This window comes from Cibotium barometz, chromosome 8, assembly GCF_041138505.1.
Source record: "Cibotium barometz isolate CiBa-2024 chromosome 8, ASM4113850v1, whole genome shotgun sequence".
In the NCBI taxonomy this organism is placed as follows: Eukaryota; Viridiplantae; Streptophyta; class Polypodiopsida; order Cyatheales; family Cibotiaceae; genus Cibotium; species Cibotium barometz.
The window spans coordinates 16,384,061-16,410,427 of NC_141053.1; the positions used below are offsets into that span (position 1 = coordinate 16,384,061).

The 26,367-nt window shown below is 40.9% G+C and overlaps 1 protein-coding gene across 5 annotated transcripts; it reads left to right on the top strand.

Moving 5' to 3' along the window:
- Window positions 1-8,083: 8,083 nt before the first annotated feature.
- LOC147635963 (pentatricopeptide repeat-containing protein At1g06140, mitochondrial-like) lies at window positions 8,084-26,023 on the top strand. 5 transcript variants are annotated; one of them, XM_086801381.1, is made up of 5 exons: window positions 8,084-10,178; window positions 10,343-11,361; window positions 11,438-11,567; window positions 11,682-11,889; window positions 25,440-26,023. In XM_086801381.1, exons 1-2 carry the CDS (start codon window positions 8,096-8,098, stop codon window positions 10,351-10,353), a joined length of 2,094 nt encoding a protein of 697 aa, XP_086657507.1. In that variant the 5' UTR covers window positions 8,084-8,095; the 3' UTR covers window positions 10,354-11,361; window positions 11,438-11,567; window positions 11,682-11,889; window positions 25,440-26,023. The 5 variants fall into 5 exon arrangements, with proteins under 5 accessions (XP_086657507.1, XP_086657506.1, XP_086657508.1 ...); XM_086801380.1 differs by lacking the exon at window positions 25,440-26,023 and having other exon boundaries at window positions 11,682-12,184; XM_086801382.1 differs by lacking the exon at window positions 25,440-26,023 and having other exon boundaries at window positions 11,698-12,184.
- The last annotated feature ends 344 nt before the right edge of the window (window positions 26,024-26,367 follow it).

The window sequence follows — 26,367 nt, forward strand, 5'->3', positions numbered from 1 at the left end:
AGAGCAAAGATGCTTTATCATGAAAGCACATTATGAGAACTCGACAACACGATAACATCATGCTAATTGGTTGAAAACTTATGAAAGAATCGGTAGTAAATAGAAAGGTAGAGAACAATCCTGACGATACTAATGCTTATTAGATGTAGAGAATAATGTTATTAATACTTTGCTATTGTAAACCACAAAAGCAATCCAATGATGCTAATGCTACTATCCATGTATATAAGTGTGAATATGCTACTTTATTTTTTGTTGATAACTTATTTCCTCTTATCATGAATAGTAACTATCTTATCTCTTATCATGAATAGTAGCTATCTTATCTCTTATCATACTCATCTATAAAAGTGTGAAGTGTAGTCATACTTCTCGCTCAAAAAAGTCTTCGCATAGAAACCTAGTTAAGATACACCTGTAAACGGTCCTTCAACCTCTATATTTATGATAACAGTTGTTGAGACTGTTGGGGTGGCTGATGTTTTGAAATCAAAGTTGTCAACAAGTTTAGATAGTGAAGCAACACCAAAATGGAAGCGCATTTGAATATGGTTAAGGTGAAAGAATTATTAACCTAGGCATAAAACCATGTTACATAGTAAACTGGATAGATGCCTAGTGGCTAAGATACATTAAGGCTACAAAGGTGCATGAAGAGTTCTTCAAGAACTGAGATGAGAAACTAGAGAAAGTTATTATCCATGGTAAGACACAAGAGAGAGAGAGCCCAATCTCTAGAGAAATTTGACTCGTGGCTTTACAAACTAGAAGGACGCATGCAAAACAAAGGTGTAATAGAAATTTTAGTCATAGCTTTCTAGATCAGAAAGATGCAAGAGAAATAAAGCTTTTAAAAAGGAGAAACCAAGAGTATCTTGACCTACGGATGATTCGATAGTTGTTTGTCTCATAGCATAGTGATAAAAGGAAGGTCAGGAAAGGACCCGCAGAGGTCAAGGAGGTCAAGAAAGTAGACTTAGCCAAGCTTGGGTGGAGGAGCCTAAACCAATGTTCAATGCTAAAGATCTGATCCTAGAAGAGGAAATAGAGCTAGTGGATCTATTAAGTGACTTTAAGGGTTACAATGCTTGGAAATATATCGACATAAAGGGAATAATACCTGAGGTGGTACAACACACGATCCTTTTTATGAAAGAATCAAGACCAACAAGGAAAAGACCTTACCAATAAAGCAAAACCATATCAAATGAATCCCAAATATTGAACCATTGTATAAGAGGAGATTGACAAACTCATTGCTACATGATTTATTTATGAAATTGAGCACACTGAGAATTGGGTGTCACTCATTGTCATTGTGTAGCAGAAGAATGGAAACTTACAAGTGTGTGTGGGCTTGAAAAAAATCAATACAGCCATCGAAAGGATCATTATCCCTTGTGATGTACTAAGCATTTTCTAGAGAGAGTCACCAATGAGGCAGCCTACAACTTCTTGAATGGTTTCTTGGGCTACAACCAGACTATCCATCACACTTGAAGACCATCACAAGACTGCATTCATCATAATGGGAGGCACGTTTGCCTATTCGGTGTTATGGGCTACCATAGCTCCAAGAGTGAACTCTACACGCATTCACCTATTGGACAAGCAGTATAACACAACCGTCGTGGGGTACTTACCAATGCTTCGAGCTCGTGTCTCTTGAGGCCTGCAAGCTCGCTTGTATGCTCCAAACTCCAAGCTCCACCTCCACCTAAACATTGTCACCGTGGAGTCGCTCACACCATTGCATATGCCAATCACCCTCTCTCTCACTCTCTCATACAAGCATAAACACACAAGTGTGAAAGAGGAACAATGTTAGAATGCTCTCACTCCTCACTCTCTCACAAAGTACAAGGGAAGAGCTCTCAATAGCACAAAGGGGATTGTGTCCTTTTCATTATGAGAAAATACCTTATATACAATTGGCTCTTATTCACACTTGGGCACCCAAAACTTACTAACTAGTCCTTGGGTGGCCAATCTCTCATAATGTACAACCTTTATAGTGCCTTTACATGACACTTATTAATGTCCTCACTTGAGGATCATGGTGTTAATCCGAATGAAATTAACATTGGGTTATCCCTTTGGACCCTACATCATTGATGATTCAAGTTGTAGAAGTGTTTGGAAGCATTGATGATTTGTGTGCCATGTGGAAGGACTACTTGGAATGATTAAAAAAGATATTTCTAAGGTGTCAATTGTATCAAATATCCCTAAATAGGTGAAGCTTAGGGCTATATTGGGATATGTCATGTCTAAAAAGGTATTTCCACAAATGAGAGCAAGGTCAAATTGATTTTGGAATTACCTCCGCCCACTAACTTCAAGGGAGTACAACCGTTCATGGGATACATTGAGTACAGTCGCTAAAGGTTCATCATATTCTATACAGAAATTACAAAGACATTGTATTGACTATTACTAGTCTTTGAATGGATTGAAGAATATCAGCAGGTGTATGTCACAAATTAGACTATCCTATTTGTTTTACTAGTAGCAAGCAAGTCTATTACGTAGAGATGAATTATACGACAACTAGGGCATCACAAATTAGACTATCCTATTTGTTTTACTAGTAGTAAGCAAGTCAATTACGTAGAGATGAATTATACCTATTTGTTTTACTAGTAGCAACAAGCAAGTCAATTACGTAGAGATGAATTATACGACCACATAAAAAGAAGGGTTGGCCATGGTCTATGATGTGAAGAAATACATACGTGATCTTTTGTTGGTAAACAAATTTGTATTCTTCATGGGCCACCATGAATTGTTATATCTCATCAATAAACCTTGCTCAACGGGACGAACTACTAGATGGCTGCTTTTACTTTTGGAATTTAACTTTATATTCACTGTGAGAAAAGGATCACTACATGTTTTTGCTGATTATATATCACGGATTCTTGATGGCAAACTTGCTATTATGAAAAAGATGATGATATCCTTACTTGTTCCATATCAACATAGTGTCTAATTATAGGAAAAAGATAATCTCCCAGATGCTTACTTGTTCAAGATTGATATAGTGCCTAATTGGAGTGATGAAATATCCCAATACCTTGCTTATGGTCGACCCTTGAATACCTTGCTTATGGTCGACCCTTGAATAAAGATAAGATGCAATGGCTCATCAAGCTAGCGGCCCCTGACCAACTACGAGATAACTATAAGCTAGGTAAAGATGATGTTTTGCAAAGATGTGTCCGAGAGGATAAATCCATACAAGTGTTGGAGGATGCACACTTGAGAACTGTAGGATGACATTTTGCTAGGAAAGTAACAACACAAAAGGTCTTCTAAGAAAGATTATGGTGGGCCAACATTATTTGGGGATACATCAAAATTTGTCAAAGGTTGCACAATGAGTGTCAAATATTTGTCATACAGACATGATGCCCCTCACTCCATTAATAGTTTAAAAACCTTTTGAGAATTGGAAAAGCGATTTTATAAGACTCGTTAGTTCTACCACACATAAAACCCAAGCCCGCTACATCATAGTAGCCACCACGGACTAGTTTACCCAGTGGGCAGAAGCTAGGGCTCCTAGGAAGGCCTATCCTCGTACTACTGCCAATATTTTGTATGAGAAAGTCATTTCTAGATTTGGATTCCCACTGGAGTTGGTTAGTGACCAAGGGTCACTAATGGTCACACTTTGTTAATGAGGTGATTGATTGCCTCGTGAAGGGTTTCATGATAGTACATCAAAAGTCTTCGCCGTACTACCCACAAGCCAATGGCTATATAGAAAGCACGAGGAAAGCACTAATAAAAACTTATGTGGCATGTTAACAAAAACCATTCAAGCCAAGATAACATATTGGGAGCACAAGCTTATAGCTCTGCTTTGGGCATACCGAACATCTTACAGAGTGGCAACTCATTTTGGTTGACCTATGGAGTTGATGTTGTAACGCCTATATAGAATATATAGTACCAAGGTTGAGAGTCAAGCTTGAGGGTCAAAAATCAACAAGAGTTTGGCTGAGAATGCTATGGCTGAGAGACTAATTGACATATGGAGTTGATGTAATGCCCTATGTAGAATATATAGTACCAAGGTTGAGAGTCAAGCTTGAGGGTCGCAACAATCAACCAGAGGTTGGCTGAGAGACTAATTGACCTTGAGAAATTAGAAGAGACCAAACTTTTAACCATGCATGGGTTAATGGTAGAAAAGCTTTGAACGAAAGAAACACCAGAGACAAAGAGCTTAAGGGAGCAATAAAAGGAAAAAATTGAAACTTTAGGGAATGGGATTCTTTAGAATCATAGAAATCACTCCACAAGGGTTTGTTAAAATTATGCCCTTGATGGCATAGAGACTAATGGGTACATCAATGGGAGTAAGGTAAAAACTTACTATGGGAACTTGACCCCCACGACATGCTTACTCGAGTCCACAAGAAAAAAGAAGAGATAAAAGAACAAGACTAAGTGAAAAAGGCACACCCAAGAAGAGGCTACAACAAGATTAAACAAGGCTAAAATGCGATTCCAGGAAAAATTCTAACAAACCAATATAGCTACACTACTATTTCTTAATGATGAAGACCTAGATATTGAGACTATAAGGACCATGATTCAAGTGTCTTTGGTTGGAAACCATAACACAAGGGCCTCTCTAATTAACATAGGAGTAAGCCACACCTTGTTATCCTTTGAAAGATGGGAAGCTCTAGGTAAACTAGAATTGGAACCAATAGATGCTAGGGATCCTAGAAGTGTGGTAAGACTTTAAGGAAGTTTAAAGGTAGCAAAGGGTTGGTCTTTACATCAAATGGATGTAAAGAATGCCTTTTTGCATGGTGATATGCAAGAAGAAGGATACATGATGCAGCCACTAGGTTATGAGAGTGATGCACACCCAAAGCATGGTCAAACAAGATCAGGGAGTATCTTGCTACTGTTGGATTTTAGATATCCAATGTAGATTTTTCACTTTATGTGAAAAAGATAGATATAAGAATCATGTTGTTAGTCGTTTATGTAGATGACTTGATTATCACTGTGATGCTGGCATACATGATGTCAGGAGGATTTTAAATTAGAAGTTTGAGATGAAGAATTTGTGGTATTTCTTGGGCATAGAGGTGGTGAGATCACCTCATGGCATTTGTTATTACAGAGGCAGTATGGCTTAGACATGTTGTCAGTGCCATTGAAGCAGAACACAAAGCTTTACATAGATACATGATGTGAGCCCCACTACGTACAGACGCATAGTGGGTAGCTTGATCTACATGATGATTACTAGGCCAGACTTGAGCTATACTGTTGGACTTGTGAGTCAATATATGCAGGCCCCTAGGAAGCCACACTTGGATGTGGCTATATAGATTCTCAAGTACATAAAATCTATAGTTGATTATGGACTTTTCTATGAGGCTGGTACAAAGATACATCTACATGGGTACACAGATACTGATTGGGCTGGTAGTGTCGTAGCCATGAGGTTTACCAATGGCTTTATGTTTTCGTTAGTGCTACTGTGAGTTAGAGTACTAAGAAATAAGCAACAATTGCTTTGTTGAGTACAAAGGTAAAGTACAAGGGTACTGCTATGGCAGCTTGTGAGATAGCTTGGTTTCAGAAGCAACTCGGTGATATGGGTGAGCTTATGGATAGGCCAGTTGCCATTTATTGTGACAACATGAGTAGGATACAGTTGGTCAGTAACCCAATATACCATGAGTAGAATACAGTTGGTCAGTAACCCAATATACCATGCTAGAATGAAGCACATTGAGGTACATTATCACTTTGTGAGGGAGAAGGTTCTAGCAAGTGATGTAGATTTGGTATATGTCAGCACACAGAGGATTAGGTGGCTGACAACTGCATTGGGCACAGAGAAGCTCCACAGGTTTAGGAGCTTTCTTGGAGTGCAGTGTGTGGAATTGATCTCGAGAGAGAGTGTTAAGATATCGAGCTCAACTAGTGTTGTAGACATTGATAACTTGCTTGGGTGATAGCTTTCGCACTTCTGCCCCTAGCATGGTTGGTGAGATTATGGTGGATATGCCGCCAATGGTGGATGCTAGGCTGTGTGACAACCACTTTGGAGTGCTAGAGTTATGGCATAATTATAGCGCTAGCTCATATAGTTGAGTTCACACTATGGACCGACCATTGTATGTTATTGTAGGAGAGTATGCTCCCTTATAGTATGTTATTGTAGGAGAGTATGCTCCCTTATAGTATGTGCTCTTATCTTTTAGTTATATGGTTGTAGAGAAGAGAAGAAGATAGAAGGAAATTAAACCATCCATCTCTCTCTTGTGTCTTGCTCTCTCTCGTGTGTGTCTTGCTCTCTCTCGTGTGTGTGTTTTTGCTTGAAAGAAACATAAGCTCTCCCTCTCCACATTCTCTTTAGGGAGAAGAAATAATTGTCATGAAAAGGCACTTTAAGAGTCATAATTATTATGAGAAAAATTGGCCATAACCAAGCTTAACTAGTTAGTTCTTTAAGTTTTGGGCCAAATGTGTATAAGACATTTTTGCATAATGCAAGGATACAATCCCCCTTTATTGTTATCTCCTTGCTCTTTCTCTTGTATATGTGAGAGAGGGAGAGTTAAGAGGAGATGCTTGCTTATATGCCTCTTTATGCTTTGTGAGGGAGAGTGTAGAGAGTGAGAGAGGTGTGTCCTTGCCAAGGAGGAGGTGAAGCAAACCTCTTCTTGACATCTAGACAGAGGCGTGGAAGATTGGAGCTAGCTACCACTGGTGAAGTCATGGAGATCCCAAGCTTGGAAGTAAGGTTAGTATCCTCATGAACGGTTGTTGTCTTTATCCATTCCTTATTGAATGAGAGAGTTTTTTGAAGGGGTAGAAATAGGCCATAACACCAAGTCCATTATAGAGGCACACATTTATGTAGGACATGTAGCAATTTGCCACAACAATATGGGGTAGAAATAGGCCATAACACCAAGTCCATTATAGAGACACACATTTATGTAGGACACATAGCAATTTGCCACAACAATATGTGAATGCATATCAAAATGGGCCCAAATCAGTGTTCGGGAGAAACATCTTTGAGAGTGAACTTGACATGGGTTGAAGAGGAAAAGGCAAATTTCAATAAGCATTTTCTTCGTAATTTCATCCAATTACTACCGTGGCATTTTTCATTCTCCTCTTGAAAGTTGGACTTCTCCTTACTCTTGTGACACTTAAGCTAGGGGTTTGCTTCAACTCTCTCATGTAGGGTGCCTTCTCGATTTTTTGACACTTAAGCTAGGGGTTTGCTTCAACTCTCTCATGTAGGGTGCCTTCTCGATTTTTTGACACTTGTCTTTGTCAAACTTGTATTCCATGCTTCTATTGGGCAATGCTGTTTAATTTTTAACATGGAATTACCTTACCCAAAATTCAATTCCGCTTAGAATGTAAATTTTTTGGCTTGGCAAGGAAGCCTTTGCATTGGGTGTAATTTTGTGCATGAGAGTTAAATAGTTTGAACTACTATTTATGTCTCTAAATAAAGAGGTGCAAAGGGGGTGAAAGTATGGTTCTTTAAACCTATGTTATATGTGCACTAATTTTGTCACTCATGTGTGCACTTATTGGTGTATTTTCTTTTTATGAAGAAGGTAATTTACCTTTTTCAAGGTGGAAGGAGATTCACACAGTACACACACACACCTGCCTATTTAAAATATAGGGGAGAGGAGGTGGGGGGATTGCCCAGCGCGGTAAGGGCTCTTGCCCTACATCTCTACGGCTTGGGTTCAATACTCGCCCCCTCCTCCCGCATGCCTAAATGGCATGTGGTTTGTCCATTCCCTCACTAAAATAAATAAAAAATAAAAATCTCTCGCAATACCAAAAAAGGGAGGAGGGTTATAATTTGTTTAAACTAAATAAAGCGCCTTTTTTTTGTGTAATGCGAGATTTTTATTTGTACCAAGTAGTGTCCTTACGGATGAGAGTTGGAAGTAAGACTCGATCACCAGACCAAGTAAGACTCGATCACCAGACCTTACCGCAAACACACACACACTTCACCAATTGCTCTACCGCACTGCTGGTTAGCGCCTTAATTTGGTAAAATTATCACGTAAAAATGATCACTAGGCAAGATCACATTTCTTACATGGCGTTTCTTCCTCTACGAGCCCGAAGCACTGGTCGTCCACCACCACCGCGACTCCTTCCACTGCTGCGAGCATCAGCTTCATCATCACAATCACAACATCAGGAGACGGAAGCACAGGTTCCTTCTTTATCCTGCAAGGAGGGTGGGCGTTCTTCAGCTGCTGATGATGATGAGGCTCTTCTTCAGACTCTCTGCGAAAAAGGGCACTTGGAGAAGGCTGTGGATGTACTCTTCCGCATGCACACCCCCCCCTCCGACAACACATACATGTCCCTCCTCAAGGCATGCAACAAGAGCAAGGCCCCCATTCAAGCCAAGCGAGTCCATGCCCATCTTGCCCACCATAGAACCAACATAACCGGCTTGCTGGGTGGCTACTTGGTCCTGACTCTGGCGAAGTGTGGTGCTATCGGAGATGCCCACCGCATCTCCGATAGTCTGCCATTCCGTAGTGTCTTCACCTGGACTGCCCTCATATTCGCTTATGCAGAGTGTGGCCGGGGACAAGAAGCACTCATCATTCATCAATGCATGCTAGAGGACAATGTGAAACCAAACAGTTACACCTTTGTCAGCCTCTTCAAAGCTTGTGGCAGCATACCCGATCTTGTCCAGGGCAAAAAATTGCATGCCCTTGCTGACAGGCAAGGCTTCATATCCAATAATGTCTATGTTGGTACCGCCCTCTTGAGTATGTATGAAAAGTGTGGGGCTGCTGACGAGGCAGAGGAAGTGTTCCTAGCACTGTCCGAGCGCAATGTGGTGTCTTGGAATGTGATGCTTTCAGCATATGTTGAGCAGGGCCAAGGAGAGAAGGCTTTGCAGTTGTACAGGCAGATGCAAGAAGATGGCGTAAGTCCTGACCACCGGACACTCTTGTTTGCCATTCAGGCATGTGGCATCCTTGCATCACAAAAAGAAGCTCATGGTGTTGAGGGAGGATCAATCAAAGCAATGTCCCTGGAGATTGGACATGCATTACACGCTCTTGTCCGCACAAAGCACTTCACAACAGACACTTTTATTGGTACAGCCCTTTTGAAGATGTATGGCAAGTGTGGTGCAGTTGTGGAGGCAGAGGATGTGTTCCATGCGTTGTTGCACAGTGACATTGTGTCATGGACTGCAATGCTTACAATGTATGTTGAACAGGGCCAAGGAGAGAAGGCTTTAGAGTTGTATAATCAAATGCAAGCAGAGCATGTGACTCTGGATGATGTTACACTCGTCTGCATTCTGCAGGCCTGCAGTGATAAAGGAAGCTTGGAGGTATGTAAGAAACTTCACTTTGACATCATCTCTGCTGGGTGTGATGTGATTCCCTCTGTAGCAGCCACTTTAATCCATGCATATGGAAATTGTGCAAGCATGGTAGATGCACGGGCGATCTTTGAAAAACATCCCGAGCCTGATGTTGTAGCATGGAATGCATGCATTGCTGGTTATGCAGGGGAAGGAAACACTGCAGCAAGCCTGCAATTGTTTGAGAAGTTGAAAAGGGCAGGTATTAAGCCTGATGAAGTAACATTCATTTTACTTCTATCAGCTTGCAGTCATACTGGCCTTGTTGGCAAAGGTCTTGAGTACTTTGAAACCATGAGCAGAGACTATGGATTAATTCCAGGCCTGAAGCATTATGGCATTATGATAGACCTCCTTGGGCATGGGGGAGAGTTCAAGAAGGTAGAGAACATGCTGGAGACAATGCCCATGCAGGCTGATCTTACCATTTGGTTGTGCTTGCTGGATGCATGTGATACACATGGCAATCTAGAGCTTGCAAAACAGGCATTTGATCATGCAGTGAATCTACAGCCCAAGCATGCCACTGCTTATGTTCTGATGTCAAAGATATATGCTGATGCTGGGCTGCAGGAATGTGCGGCTGAGGTAGAAAACTCTAGACGACATGTGGTGGAAGCCTATATTTTCCATGATTTCATTATAAGCACCCAGAAGGGACGTCAATATGGGCAAAAAACTCAAGGAGACAAATTGTTTTCCTCACACAACGTAGATGATGTTGCTGAAGAAGCAGGTTTGTGGCTCAGTGAGTAGCCATTCCAATGTTCTGGTCTTAGCATCTGGGCTGCTTAACATAGTTTTGATTGGCTATTCAAAGCTAAAAGTTGATTATTGAAAGAAGTTGATTGTTTTGCAGCTACATGATAAAAGCTATGATTCATATTGATCAATCCACTGATTGTTTTGCAGCTACAGGATAAAAGCTATGATTAATTGGAAGAATTGGAAGAAAATGATAGATATTGATGAGCTACGTGAGTGCAGTGGGCAAGATGAAGGCCGGTAAGTGATCAATTTTGAGCTCTTGAAATGAAGTAGCTATGGAGCTTGATGTGGGTGATGATGAATGCGATGATACTTCATGTATCTTTTGACGGCTGATCATAAAAACAGTGAAAAAGGGTGTGGATGTGAGATTTGGCAGCAGCTTAGCGTGAAGAAACAAAGGAAAACACAGTACAAATAAACATCTTGACCTCCTATACCCACCTCCCCTTTGCCTCCAAGCATCCTCACCCACCATCGTCACCTCCATCACTGCACCGCATCTGTCATCATCTCCATCCTTATGTCAAACAACAATGTCATCATCTTCTTCATGATCATCATCATCTTCATGACCACCAACTGCAGCAACATCATCCTCATGACCAACAGCTTCATCACATGATTACCCTCATCTTCATGACCACCAGCTGCCACAGCAGCATCATCCTCATGACCAGCAGCAGGAACATCATCCTCATGAGCTGCATCATCATCATCATGTCTATCATCCTGAACAGCAACAACGAGAGAACAGCATCATCAGTCTCAGCTCTTGCACCGACACAGACCACCAGCACATTATCATCATTGTGATGATCAGCCTCTCTAGCAGCAGATGCCCCAACAGCCACAATAGCACCAACATCAACATCAACATCCAAATGAACTGATATCAGCATCAGCAATAACAAAGGTGATCAACATCAGCTCTTTCAACACTGCTACCAACCACAGCAAGAGTATTCCTTGCAGCACCAATCCCATCCCCAGGAGCTGCTGGTGGACCTTCAAGCGTTTTTCGACTCTCTGATGGCTCCTCCTCCTCTCTGTCTGCCTAATGATACTCTTTCTCCATATCAATCTAACAAAAACGGCTTTGGTCGATATCTTGCTCAGCCCAGCCACTCATGTCAGACATTGATGAGGATCCAAAATGTTAAGTAAGTCTTTTATCTGTATGTCTTCACCCCGAAATTTTGAAGAAGAAAAATTCTCAAAGTTAATTTTATATGGCAGCATGAGCAGGATATGAGTCAGGTGGCATCAAAGTTGGGCAGTGGTGGCATCCACAAGCGGCGCCTAAGGTGGACTCCAGAGCTCCATCCGCACTTTGTGGAGGCCATGGATGAGTTGGGTGGTGCAGAAAGTGAGTATTTCTGTAAGCTCATGTGGTGACTGCAGAGTGAGTATTTGTATAAGCTCATGTGGTCACTGTATTCAAGCTTGACATTCAAGCTGGGTGCCCTGTTGATGTGTTCAGGTTTTTCTTAATGCAGAGGCAACCTCGAAATGCGTCCTAAACTTGATGGATGTACCTGGTCTTCAACTATCTCATGGAAGAATCACTCGCGGGTCAAAGCCCTCTTCTGTCCACTCTTGCCAATCTTATCTTTCTTGTCAAGGAGTCTAAATGGAGTTGTTTATATAGAAATATCTGATCACAGAAGACATTCCAGCTGCACATGAAGGTGAGACGACCTCATTGTTGTTAGTGTAATACTAGGGTTAATGTCAATGTTTTACACCTTGCTCATACCTGCCAGGCCTGCTTATGGGTGTCTTGTGAGGACCTTTGCTTGCCACCCAAATGCTGTGTACGCACAGCCTATACTTGGTAGTATCGGGTATGCATTGAGACAGATGGAAGGGCTCATCCGTAATTTGCATATTAAGGGGAGGTGAGATGTTCTCCTAATTGATATTTGAGGGGAGTCAATTAAAGAGTGAATAAGGTCTAAATTAGAGTAATTAGGATTTTCCTAAGTGTTTACTTCTCTCGTCTTATATTAGAGAGAGAGAGAGAGAGAGAAAGAAAGAAAGAAAGAAAGGTATATTAAGCATCTACTAAAGATCCAATGGGCCTGTGAGACCAAAGTGATACAATAATGTCCGTGGCATATATCATCATGCAATGGAAAATAAAACAGAAACAAAACATAAACATAGCTATCTCACTAGGGCGATAAAAAACTGTCCATGGAAACTCATCATGGAATACTAGAAACATAGAAACATGAGAGAGAGAGAGAGAGATGAAGCGTCTACTAAAGACCCAATGGGCCTATGAGACCAAAGTGATACAATAATGTCCATGGCATATCTCATCATCAAACGGAAAATAAAATAGAACAAATCAAAACTATCTCACTGGAATGATACAAAACTGTCCATGGAAATCTCATCATGGAATACAAGGAACATGAAACATGAGAGGAGCATCAGCCCTCAATAGATGGTATACCACTCTCCAAAATTACAAGCATGGGGCTAATGAGTATGGCTGAGAGGTCTCCCTCAGTCACGTCACGTGGAAAGGTAGCTTGATGGCGATGGATCATGTCTTGGATCTAGAGTTGATGAGGGGACCGTGGTTGACGTCCAGGGGTCCGGGGACATCGGGCTCGCTGAAATGCAAAGGCACGGTCTGAGGTAACTCCTCTCGGGTGAGGTCGGTCCGTAACAGCTTAAGGTGGGTCCGCGGGATCCACTATACAGGTGTCCTCCTCGTCCTAGGTTTAGAAGAAGCTAGTGATGGTTGGCTGGCGAGGGAGGGGTCAGGGTGGTTGTGGGAGGCCAAAGCTCTCTCTAGAAGGTGTCCTTGTGTCTGCTCCTCTAGTAGGAAGAGTCCTAGGCAGCGCAATTCAATGGTCTTGGAAAGTGGACCAAATCCTTCATGGAACAAAGTGAAATCTCCCGTGGATCTCGTAGTATACGGGGCAGTGACATATGTAATGCTCCTTTGTCTCGACTCTCAACCTTTGTGTGGCATAATCAGCAAATCTTCTCCTCCCTGGGTCTGTGTATGAGCTCCTCGGCTCTTGCAACCAGAATCTTATTCTAGGAATTGATTGTGGAAGAGTAGAGAATTAATTCAATCATAAAAACCATTGCTTGTAAGCTTCAACTAAATCAAATCAATTGAAGTTTAAACACTTAAACCAAATTAAAAATACTTAGCTCATAGACCATATTGGGTGCAATCTTCCCCCCTCTTGTGCGTGGCCTCTCCCCACACAAGAGTATTTCTTTATTAGCTTTCTTTTTCACCAAAATTAGGCCATAGTCTCCAAAATATACAAGATGTGCTTTTTAGAGAGCACGGCACTCTTCTTTAACAAAAATAGAGTGTCAAATTGGGACTAGGGTAAAGCCATAGGCTTTAATAAATTCCACATAAATAAATGTATCTTTCCTAAAGTTCAAAATGGAAAAATCATTTGATAAGGTTACAAGCTACTATGCTTGCCAAAAATAAAATGTGATGAACCAAGACATTTCTTCCAAAGTAAACTCTTCAATTTCCATAGTCTTCATCACCTGAAAATATAAGCCCAATTAATTATGAAATTAATCCCACAAATATTAAACAAGCACAAATCATCACCAACTCATAACTACCAGGCGCAAGTACCTCAGGAATCACCCTGCCATACAAACCTAACTGAAATAATCATAGGTGGCCTCAAACATACATCATATACCGCACGTATTAATATTTATAGTGGTGTTACCCACGATATTAATCTAGCCGGCATGACGCAAGAGTAATCTAGGCGTCCCCAAATTACTCAAGAGAGGATAAATAATATTTTTCTAGAGGACTTAAAATATATTCTCATGACATCCCTCTTGCTTGAGTTTGCAACTGTCCTCAATTGCGGATTTGCTGGGTTTGAAAAGAATGAAGAATTTTAGGGTAAACTCGGAAAAATTTCTCAAGCATCCATTTAGCATCTTCTTGAGGATGATTCTTGAAAGTCAAAAGATACTTGAAGTATTGATTACCTGTCCTTGTTGTTGTTATCTCTTGGTCAATGATAGCATCAGGAACTAATACTTCTTCCTCTCCTTCAATAAGAGGTGGTTCCTCATATGTTGGGTGAGTAGGAAGTGTTCCTCGGAAGGGTTTCAAGAGATGGATATGAAAAGAATTGTGGATATTCCAATTAGATGGAAGCTCTAGTCTATAGGCCACATCATTAATCTTTTGAAGGATTTTAAATGGCCCATAATATCTAGGCGCTACTAGCTTCACTGCAGGGAATTTTTCCACACTCTTTAATCGATATTTTTCAATTCTCAAAAGTACATAATCACCTTCTTGAAATGAAAAATATTTGCGCTTCCTATTTGCTTGAGATGTATACTTCTCTTGAGCTCTTGCAATACAATCACGCACTTCAGATAGAATGCGATCAAAGTCTCCAACATATTGGTCGGCAGCTTCAATCTTATGAGAGAGTCTAGTAGCCGGAATAGGCAATGCTCTTCCATAGATGATCTCAAATGGTGCTCGGCCAATAGCAGTATGAGGAGTATTATTATAAGCAAATTAGAGTAGGTGTATGTACTTATCCCATGCACTAGGTTGTTGGCTGGGAAACATAGGCTCTAAGCATATCTAAGATATGCTATTTGTAACTTCGGTTTGTCCATTCGATTTCGGATGGAAAGCCATGGAAAAATCTAACTTAGTGCCTAAGTTTGAGAAAAGAGCAACCCAAAAGTGACTACAAAATTTAGAATCTCTATCAGAAACTATCACTTTGGGTAGACCATGATGAACAAAAATTTGCTTAACAAATATGTTCGCGGCTTGCTGAGAAGTTTGTGTCTTTTTACATAGAATGAAATAGGCTTGCTTACTAAATCTGTCCACTATTGTCCAAATCATGTCATGGTGACTAGAAGTAGTAGGGAAGCCAGTAATGAAGTCCATAGACACTTGTTTCCATGGTCTATCAGGAATAGGTAGAGGTATAAGCAATCCTAAAGCTTTGCCTTTGTAGCTTTTAATTGTTTGGCAAATGTTACATTCAGCTACAAATTTAGCTACATCATTCTTCAAATGAGGCCAATAGAATTCTCGAGAAACTACTTGAAGTGTTGCGGAAACTCCTCTATGTCCCACAAATGGTGGTTGGTGCATCTCTTCCAAGACAAGCTGTCTGTAAGGTTGAGTAACACACAACCTTTTCTCAAAGAAAAGATAGCCATCATTATGAGAATAACTTCCTTGAGGTGTCCAATTGTTTTCACGTAATTTGATCCATATTTGAGAAAAATCTGGATCAACTTCGTAAGTTTCTTTCATAAGTACAAATGGTTCACTTTCAATTATGGAAATGTTGTTGATATTTGGTCTTCGACTCAAAGCATCGGCAACAACATTTTCTTTTCCAGGTTGATATTGAATCATAGGTTGGAAACTTTGAATGAAAGCTGCCCATTTGATATGCCTATCTGAAATAAGAGGTTGCGTAAGCAAATGCCTAATGCTTTGTTGATCTGTCTTGATAAGAATTCAGAGCCCATTAGGTAATGCTTCCAGATTTTCAAAGCATGCACTACTGCTGCTAATTTCTTGTCATAAGTGCTATAATTTTGCTCTGCAGGCTTAAGCTTTCTACTTTGATAAGCAATAGGATGGTTGTCTTGCATAAGAACAGCTCCAAATCCTTTGCCACTAGCATCAGTCACTACTATAAAGAATAGTCTTTGAAAATCGGGTAGTGTTAGAACTGGTGCTTGTGTTAAAGCATTCTTGAGTGTTGCAAAAGATTTATCTTGCTTTTCAGTCCAATTGAAATTTATAGCTTTCTTAAGGAGTTCAGTCAAAGGATGAGCAATACAAGCAAAATTCTTGACGAACTTCCTATAATAACTACATAAGCCAAGAAAAGATCTAAGATCATGTATGTTTCTAGGCGTAGGCCAAGAAGCAATACACTCAATTTTCTTAGGATCTACACGAATCCCTTCAGCCGACACTATATGACCTAAGTATTCAATCTCTTCTTGAAAGAAAGAACTCTTTTCAGGATTGACATACAATTCATTTTCTCTCAAAAGATTGAACACTTGTTCCAAGTGTTGTTCATGCTCTTGTCGATCCTTGCTGAAAACAAGAATGTCAGCAAAGAACACTATAACAAAACTTTGAAACTTAAGGAATATACGATTCATCATACGGCTGAAAGTAGCTGGAGCATTGGTCGAACCAAATGGCATAACCAAAAACTCATAATGACCAGTTTGGGTTCTAAAAGCTGTCTTGAAAATGTCAGATTGAGTCATACGAACTCGATGATACCCAGACTTTAGGTCAATCTTGCTAAAGACCTTTGATCCTCTAAGCTTGTCAAGAAGATCATCTACCCTAGGAATAGGATATCTGTTCTTGACAGTAATCTTATTCAATGCATGATAGTCTACACACATTCGGTAAGTTCCGTTCTTCTTCTTAACAAGAAGTACTGGAGCTCCAAAAGGTGAACTACTAGGTCGAATAAGGCCTCTCTCTAGCAAGTCTTCTATTTGGCTTTGGATTTCTCTTTACTCTAAATTGTTGACTCTATAGGGAGCTTTACAAGGCGGGGAATTTCCAGGCAATAAGTCAATACTATAATCCTTAGGCCTAGACTTAGGTAATCCTGGAGGCAGATCTTCCATGAAACAGTCACTAAATTTGGAGATAAAAGAATCAAACTTTGGTCTTTTGGATGTGTCCAACTCAGCATCAAGCTGGTTAACCCATACCATATAAGTCTTGTCTCTTTTTCTTAGAGCTCTCTTTGCTTGAGTGTGACTCAACAAAGGACTCATTTCTCCTTTGACTTGACACTGGAGGATAATATTTTCATTGTCCTTCCTTAGAGAAATGCTATGAGTGTCATAGTCTATAATAGGATTGTATTTGTGTCTCCAAGGCATACCCAAAATTATATCTACCCCTTGTAAAGGTGCAACTAAGAAATCCCTCTTTTCTGTTAAAGATTTGATGCATAAATCCAAATCTTTCACCTCTTGCATGCAATTATACTTTGTTCCAGTAAATGCTGCTTTGACTTTATAATGCGTAGGTAAAGAATGAAGATTTAATGTTTTAAGTACCTTTTCAGAAATGAAATCATGTGTACTACCATCATCATGCAAAATAAGAACTTCATGTTCATTTATCGTTCGTTTTATTTTAAGCAAAGAATGAACATGAGGTTTACATTCTTTTTCTGAGTAATCTCGATTGGAATTACCCTCTTGCTTGAATGATTCTTCTTCGTTGTCTTCTTCTTCAATCATGTTGACTCGAGCTGCTGCTGCTGCTGGATTCTTGGTATGCTCCGGACAATTCGGTGCTATGTGACCTTCTTTGTGGCACTTGAAACATTTGATATAGGAGATGTCTTCGGTTTGCCACCATTGACTTTCTTATTGGTACTCATGTTGCCTTTAGCCTCGTCCTTGCCTTTGTCATAACCTGGTTTATACATCTTCTTTGAAGCATAAAAAGATTTAGTAAATGGTTTAGAAGAAGTACCCTCATGTGCTTTAATCTCTTTAGGAAAACCATTTTTACGTTCTGAATTAGTTGCCAAAGATATTGCAGAAGATAGTGAATGAGGTCGAAACATATTCACATCGGCCCTAATGGTAGATCTAAGGTCCGATATGAACTTTCTTTTTTGATCTTTCTCGCTGACTCTATCCACAACTTGCACGTGTAATAAAGTATTCCAGAACTTTTCTACATACTGTGACATAGTTTCCTTTTCCAATTGATGCAAAGTGTCCCATTGGTGTCTAACTTTGGACTTGAATTGTGAGGGTAAAAAGTGCTTTTTAACCGGCCGTTGAAATCTTTTCCAAGAATCTGGCTTGTCACGACCTTGCTTTACTACACTCCACCATAAAGCTGCACTGTCTACCAAATGATTGACTACACATTTAATCTTATCATTCTCTGAAAATTTTTCTCCAGAAAAATAGTCATCTAGTTGACTAAGCCAAGCTAAAATGACCCTAGTATCCTTCTTTCCATCATAATTTTGAAATGTGAAAGCTTTCCGACTAATCTTGGATTCTTTTTGTGACCTTTGTGCTTGCAATGTATCATTTACAGGCCTTTGAATAGTGTCATCTTCGTCATCAAAAGATAGCGAAGAGTCACGCTTGCGTCTACGACTCGAGAGCTGTCTCTCCAATTCAATACGCTTCTCTCTTTCTTCTACAATTTGATATTGTAAAGAAAGAAGTTGCTCTTGAATTGATGGCGAGATAGGCAAATCTGCCATAGTGCTTGTGCAAATGATGTAGATAAATAAAATTTTACTTTATTTGATATAAATAAATAAAGCAAAAATGAGTACTTATCTTGTTTTTCTCCCGCAATTTGATCTTGGTTGAAGCTGAACAAAGACGTTGTTCAATGGCTGAATTGAATTCTCGTCGCCTCAAACAAATCTCGAACGATTCCGCGTGATTCAAGAGTCTTGGGCTAGTCGAATTGTTGATGAAATAATTTTTCTGCACTTTGAAACCTGCTGAAACAGTCCTGTAAATCGTGCCCAATCTCTGTAATATTTTTTGAAATTTTTCAGAATTTTTCAGAAGTGATTTCGAAATTTTCTGGCCTTTTCTAGGTAATTTTCAAGCCTTTTAAAACTTGTAAATCACTTTTCTGCACCCAGAAATTTTCAGAATTGAAAACCTTTTGTATTTCTCTTCAAATTTGAAAATAGGGAAGAGTAAAGGTTCAAAAAGTGATGTGACTTGCATGGGAATTGGGAAAAGTAAGAGTAGATTAGGATTAGGAGGTGATTAGGCTTATGGAGGATTAACTTTAGGATTTTTATTTTTATTTTAATCTCCTCTCCACGTCGTTTTGCGCCGGCAGGCTGCCGCCGTGCGCCTCTCTTGGATTTTCTTTTGGAGAATTTATTTGATGGCTTTTACATGCTTAATCTGTTCCATCCATTATAGATTTGCTCATCCTTGAAGCTTTCTGATTTCTGAGAGATACCCGTGAGGTTTTTGGCTATGAGGATTTCATCCATACGTTCAGATTTTGATTTCACCGAGTATTTGGAAAAACCGCTTTTTGATAGTGAGGGATGGTTTTGCAGGGTGGTGAGTGGGTTTGAGAGTAGATCTAGTTTTGAATCTTTGACCTTTGGGTAAAGACCTACAAAACACCCTTCTGTCCACTGGATAAATTCCTGCACTTTCTTGATTTTTGAGAAGTTGAAGCCCTTTCTTACCTTCTCCACAAATCTCCTAGCCCAAGCTCTGATACCACTGCAACCGGAATCTTATTCTAGGAATTGATTGTGGAAGAGTAGAGAATTAATTCAATCATAAAAACCATTGCTTGTAAGCTTCAACTAAATCAAATCAATTGAAGTTTAAACACTTAAACCAAATTAAAAATACTTAGCTCATAGACCATATTGGGTGCAGTCTTCCCCCCTCTTGTGCGTGGCCTCTCCCCACACAAGAGTATTTCTTTATTAGCTTTCTTTTTCACCAAAATTAGGCCATAGCTCCCAAAATATACAAGATGTGCTTTTTAGAGAGCACGGCACTCTTCTTTAACAAAAATAGAGTGTCAAATTGGGACTAGGGTAAAGCCATAGGCTTTAATAAATTCCACATAAATAAATGTATCTTTCCTAAAGTTCAAAATGGAAAAATCATTTGATAAGGTTACAAGCTACTATGCTTGCCAAAAATAAAATGTGATGAACCAAGACATTTCTTCCAAAGTAAACTCTTCAATTTCCATAGTCTTCATCACCTGAAAATATAAGCTCAATTAATTATTAAATTAATCCCACAAATATTAAACAGACACAAATCATCACCAACTCATGACTACCAGGCGCAAGTATCCCAGGACTCACCTTGCTATACAAACCTAACTGAAATAATCATAGGTGGCCTCAAACATACATCATATACCGCACGTATTAATATTTATAATGGTGTCACCCACGATATTAATCTAGCCGGCATGACGCAAGAGTAATCTAGGCATCCCTAAATTACTCAAGAGGGGATAAATAATATTTTTCTAGAGGACTTAAAATATATTCTCATGACAGCTCTGACGATGCGCTCAACTCTCTTTGTGTCAAATCCGCACCGGATCTCCTCGTGATCGTTCCTGGTACAAGACTCGAAACCTGCAAACAAACAAACAAACAACAAGGGGGTGCAGGCCTGACTCACCTCCCAACCATGACAGCCGTGGGCAAGCCCACAGTCTTGGCTGTCCCCACCGATCCACGAGCTGAGCTAACTAGGTTGATGTACCGACCAATCTTCACCTCGCAACGTCCCATGCCGCCACGAAGTTGCCCTCGTCGCAGACCTCGAGATTGCTGCCGGTCTCGGCTGCGTAAAGCAGGTGCACGTCTGCACTAGATCCAGGCTCCAAGACCATAGAGCTCTCACAAACTCGCGAGACTCTCTATATGACTAATGACTAACCTTGGCCACCCTTTTATAGGCTCTTGGCCGGTCATCGGGCGTCCACACTTGGGCGCCCGCCCGTCCATACTTGGGTGCCCGTCCGTTAGTCTATCCCTAACTCAGCTCGCCAATCAGCCTGCCTAGCTCCAAGCTTCCCCAAACCTCGAAGCTAGTCTTGTGTGTGTGTAGCACACGGTAGATACACACTGTGCACATGACATACTCCCCTTTCTCTAAGAGCTCACTCCTGAGTTCACTAAAAAGCCAAGGTAATCTCTTTGAAGAGTAGTCAATGTCTCCCATGTAGCGTCCTTCTCAACACGATCCTTCCTCCTCGATATCTATAATTTCTTGAGGAGTAACTAACTGGTCTGTTCCACCACCCAGTACTTCCTTGAGTCTACTGACATGAAATACAGGATGAACTTTCACATGAAGAAGGCAAATCCAATTCATATGCAACTGAACCAATCCTTCGTGTAATACGAAATGGTCCACAGTATCTAGGGGATAATTTCGGAGATCGACCCATCCGTAAAGTCTCGGAATCTTTTGGAACTTGCAAATGTACCATTGTTCCTTTAGAGAACTCTCTGGGTGAACGATGTCTATTAGAATAAAACCTGTCTCGGTCTTGAGCACTTCTAATAGATTCCTTCGCAACTTGTAACATTTCCCGCATATCTTGCAAAAAATTACGTGCTGCATCATGCTGAAGTCCTGAGAATCCTACTGTAACAGGTGATCTAGGTTGAAAACCATACATAAGCATGAAAGGACTAAAACCTGTACTCGTATGCTTAGTACTGTTATCTGTAAATTCTAACATAGGAAGATAATCCTCCCATGAACTCTGTCTTTTGGATACATATGCTCGAAGCATATTCTCCAAAATCTGATTCACTCTTTTAGTCTGGCCATCAGATTGAGGATGATCGAAGGAACTGAAATTCAAAGTTGTTTCCAACTTCTCAAAAACAAGTTTCCAAAAATCACTTGTAAACTTAGAGTCCCTATCATTGACTATGTCCTGCGGTAACCCGTACAGTCTAAACAATTGCTCGATAAAGTGCCGTGCTAATTGCGTAGCTATAATAGTCTTCCGAGTCGGTAAAAATCTAGCCATTTTTGTCAAGCGATCTACCACAACCCAAATAGAATCGTGGCCTTGATGTGTTCTTGGCAATCCGGTAATAAAATCCATGGAAATACTTTCCCATTTATTACCTGGGATTTGCAAAGGATGCAACAACCCAGCCTGTCTAAAGCGTTCAGCTTTATTTGCCTGACAAATTTGACATTTGAGAACATAATCTTCTATATACCCTTTCATCTTTGGCCAATAAAAAGTGTGTTTCACTAACGATAGCGTCCTGTGTACCCAAGGGTGTCCAGCAGAAGGGGCGTCGTGACACTCCTCAAGAATCTTGGACCTAATGTCCGGGATCTGTGGTACACAAATTTTGTCATTACGGAATAGTAAACCATTCCGAATTATCCACTAGCCTCCTGCAGCCTGAATGGTAGACTGCTCGGTCATTGAGTCTTGGTCAATCAATGAGCTCCCGTTCTGGATCTTCTGCCAAAATGGACCAAAATAACTATCAGTCCTGCGAAGCCCTCTCAATGACTGAAATAAGTCAATAGAAATCTCGATGAACGACAAAGTATTCACCTCTCGAATTCGACTAAGCGCATCTGCAAAACTATTCATGGACCCTTTCCGATAACGAATCTCAAAATCAAAATCTTGCACTAACTCAGCCCAACGAGCTTTCCTTCCTCTCAAATGATATGCATCACACACATGATTGATTGATTGATGATCAGTCAATACCACAAACTTGGAGCCATATAAATAATGTCTCCAAACTTTGAGAGCATGAATAACTCTTTCTCAAGGGTTGGTCAACGAGATTGAGTGTCGTCTAGCTTTTTACTTTCAAAAGCAACCGGTCTACCATCTTGAAATAGAGCAACCCCGATAGCATAGTCTCACTGGCATCAGTTTCAAGAACATAAGGCGGACTAGGATCGGGTAATGCTAAGATAGGTGCTTCCTTGACTTTATCTTTCAAAAGTCTGAAGGCCATATCCAAATCGTTATTCCAAGTGATAGGCTGATTTGACTTACGTCCACGACCTTTCAATAAGTCGGTCATCGGTAGTGTGAGCTGAGAGTACTCCCGTCATGGTCAAAGCTGAAAACCGGGCAATAACATTATAATCATCCTCTTTCTTGAGGAATTCTTTTTGGAAGACGTCTTCGAATTGTGCCCAAGTTGTTGGCTTAGGGTTAAGTTCCTTCCACCAAAGCAAAGCTTTGCCTGAGAGGAAACCTGCTGCTAACTGGATCTTTTTTCCATCATCATATGGATGAAACTGAAAGTGAACTTGCCACTTATGTAGCCATGTGTCCATGATCTCCTTGGTACGCTGCTTTTGCTCGCCCCCGAACAGTTCCGGAGTAATGTTGGGGCCTAAAGCAGAGGCCAAGGTGTCACAACCCTGTGTTTTTCTTTGGACAGTATGCAGGTGTGCACGGGGACATGGTGGACAGTGTGAATGGCATCAGGTTGGAGTCAAAAAGGGAGTCCATGTGTGGACAACCCCAAGTGTGAAGGGGGCCAAGTGATTAAAGTCTTCTCTTATAACTCATGGGGACAAAGGGGTTTGGAGGGGACAAAGGTTTAAAAGCCCTTAAAAATAAAAGAACCCCTTTTAGGGGATAGTAGTGGCCTTATGCTTTTCTTAGAGGGAGTCGAGCTGCTGTTCCAGTCGCTTGTGCTTTTTGGGAGGCGACTACTGGATTCTGAAGGAGGGAGCTTCTAGGTCTTTCTCTGTCGTCTCATAGCATGAACTCCACGTGGTTGGACTGCACATGGGATGGACTGCAGGTACAAGTCGGCTGCGTGGAGAAGACAATCGGGCAGTGGCTGAACTGAGCGTGGGACTCTCCCCCTTCCTGGTGAAAAGCTGCGCAGGTTTGCAGGGCTGCGGGAGGCGGACAGTGTTGGTGCAGGCTGCAAGGTCCCTTTGTGCGCAGGCAGTTACAGGGCTGTTGGAGGCGGATAGAGCTGGCGCAGAGACTGTCGGCATGGATTCCACGTGGATGGACTGCAGAGGTGCTGGACTGAACAGGGCATGAGAGGCTCTTTCTTGGAAAGAGGGGACTGCAGGAGAAATAGGGGCGTACATGTGGGGACAGCTAGTACTGCTCTCTCTCTCTCTCTCTCTCTCTCTCTCTCTCTCTCTGCTGAAAAGTAGACAGGGGCTGGTTTCTTTGGACACAAAGGTGGACAGGGGCTGGTTTTTCATGAACATAGACATCATGTCGATGGCGTTCATCTGATGGAACTTTCAGCTTCTCTTTGCTTTGGATTCGAGACTGTTTTGGGACAGTTTATGGGCTGTTTTTGCTTGGCTGCAAATTCAGCTATGTGCTTGGGTTTTTGGCTGCAAGTACAGGTCATTTGGTTATGTTTCTTGGCATGGGAGTGATGCAATCTCGCATGGCTGCGTGCTCATGGAGCAGATTGTTTTCTTCCTGCTAGAAAGGAACATAGGGACCTACAGTTATGGGCATCTTTATGTTGCCAGATGTTTCATGGGGACAGGTCGTAAGTTTCTCGACGAGGAAACATATTTTTGGGTTTCTCCAGGACATAGGTCACATGCAGGCAGAAGGTACAGGAGTAGACACATGTTTGGTACAGCCTTGCTACTGATTGGACAGGGGACAGGGAATCCATGACAGAGATGGATAGTACCCTTGGAAGGTAGAGAGGGTTTGTACATGTGTGTCAACTGTATGGTATACTGTGCTGTGATACGAGTTCTCTTTTGAGAGACAGTTTGGGAGACTGTGTTGTGATGCAGGAGCATTGGATGTGTCAGGGTGTGATGCTGTTCATAGTGTGAGAGGCTATGGATGGTTGTGGCAACCTTGATCATGGGAGAAAGCTTCTGTATGCAGACTCAATATGAGAGAGTCTTTCGATGTGAACAATGGTTGGATTTGTTTGTGGATGCCGAGTGGACAAGAAGCCAGATGCAGGTTCTTTGCAGGCTTCAGGGGTTCTATTTTGACGGCTGAGTTTCCAGCCTTATTGTAATCAAAGCTCTCATAATCAATTAAAGAAATATCGCAAGGGGCGCCACTGCGTTTTGGGGCCAATCGGTGTCCGTGTACTGTTTGCAGGAGCACTCTAGCTCCCCCTGTTTGTTTTCTTTTTCTAGGTCCTCAATGGCGTTGAAGTGTTTTGTGTGCGAGTGTTTGTTTCACCGCCCGTCAGGCCGGTTTCACCAAGGTATCCATACCCGATAGAGTAGAGAAGGTATTGGTCAAAAGAGCGATGGAGTTTTGCAAAGCTTGCATCTGGGCTGTGATTTGTGCCTGACGTTTCGACGAAGAGTATTCTAGTGCTGCCTAGTGGAAAACTTGAGAGGCTGGATGAAAATTGGCTCTCCCCGTCCATGAGTCATACGTTCATGTAGGCAAAGACCCTTATCCCTATGTGTGAAGATGTGAAAAGAAATCTCCAATCCTTTTTGGAATCTGATTGGATGGGGCTGCTAGGTCACACATGTCTGCGGACATACCCTTTTTGATGTAAGGTTCTTTGAGTCTTGAAATACATGGTTGTTATTTGCTCTTTTGTATTTCAAACTGTACTATACCATTGATACATCAATCTTATCATGTGTCTCTTCACTTGTGCATCTTTTGCATTGTCTGAGTGAGTGAGCAAATATGCCTGCAATGCAGGTTGCCATTAGCAAGTTGGCGATCCTTTATCAAAATGAAGCTGCTTGATTCCCCATTCATGACCACGGAAGGCATTGGTAGACAAGAAAATAATGTCACAGTCCCTTCGGTTGTCGCTTAGGTGAGTTGTTCAGAACTCTGCAGTTTGAGCTATCTCAAAACCATGCAAGATCCGACCATCTACAGAGTATTTTGCTAAGCTCTTTGCATTCTCTTTGACAAAAGTGAATGTTGTAGATTTGCAGACATTGACCTATATTGAATTCTCCCTAAATCTTTGTGAATAGGTGTAGCCATAAGTTTAACTTTTTTTAATTACAAAATGATTTAATGCATTTGAATTGCGGAATAAATGCAGTGGAACACTTCTTACATGCCAAGCCATGAATTAGGTTGACAAACTGATTGTGATGAGGTGGGCTCACGAAAGGGAAGAGGAGGTGGCTTTCAGCTTGAAGAGTGTTGGTCTAGCTGTGGAGTTGGGTTGCTGAGATTGTTTGCTGCAGATCACTGCTCTAGAATTGGGCGATTGAGAATTTTATGTCATTAGGACTACTGCCCTTACTAGCCCTGCAAGACTTATATTCCTTTACAATGATTCCAATCCCAATTAATGGTTGTTATGTAACTAATTGAGTGTTTTTAAATTATTTTTTAATGGTTATCTACCAACTCCAGTAATGCATGAGAAAATTATGAAATGCATGAAATAAATTTGACTATCTCACTCTAATTCACCCTAGAGCTCAATGGTCATGTTTCAAAGTGGATTTCACCCTTAATCATAATTGCTAAACATCATAATTGCTAAACTAATCCTTGGATCAAAGTAATGAAATCTAAACATATTGGAATCAATTTCATGCAAATTACTAAGGAACTAGGGTTTTGTCCTACCAATAGATGAAAATAGAATACTCTAATGTAA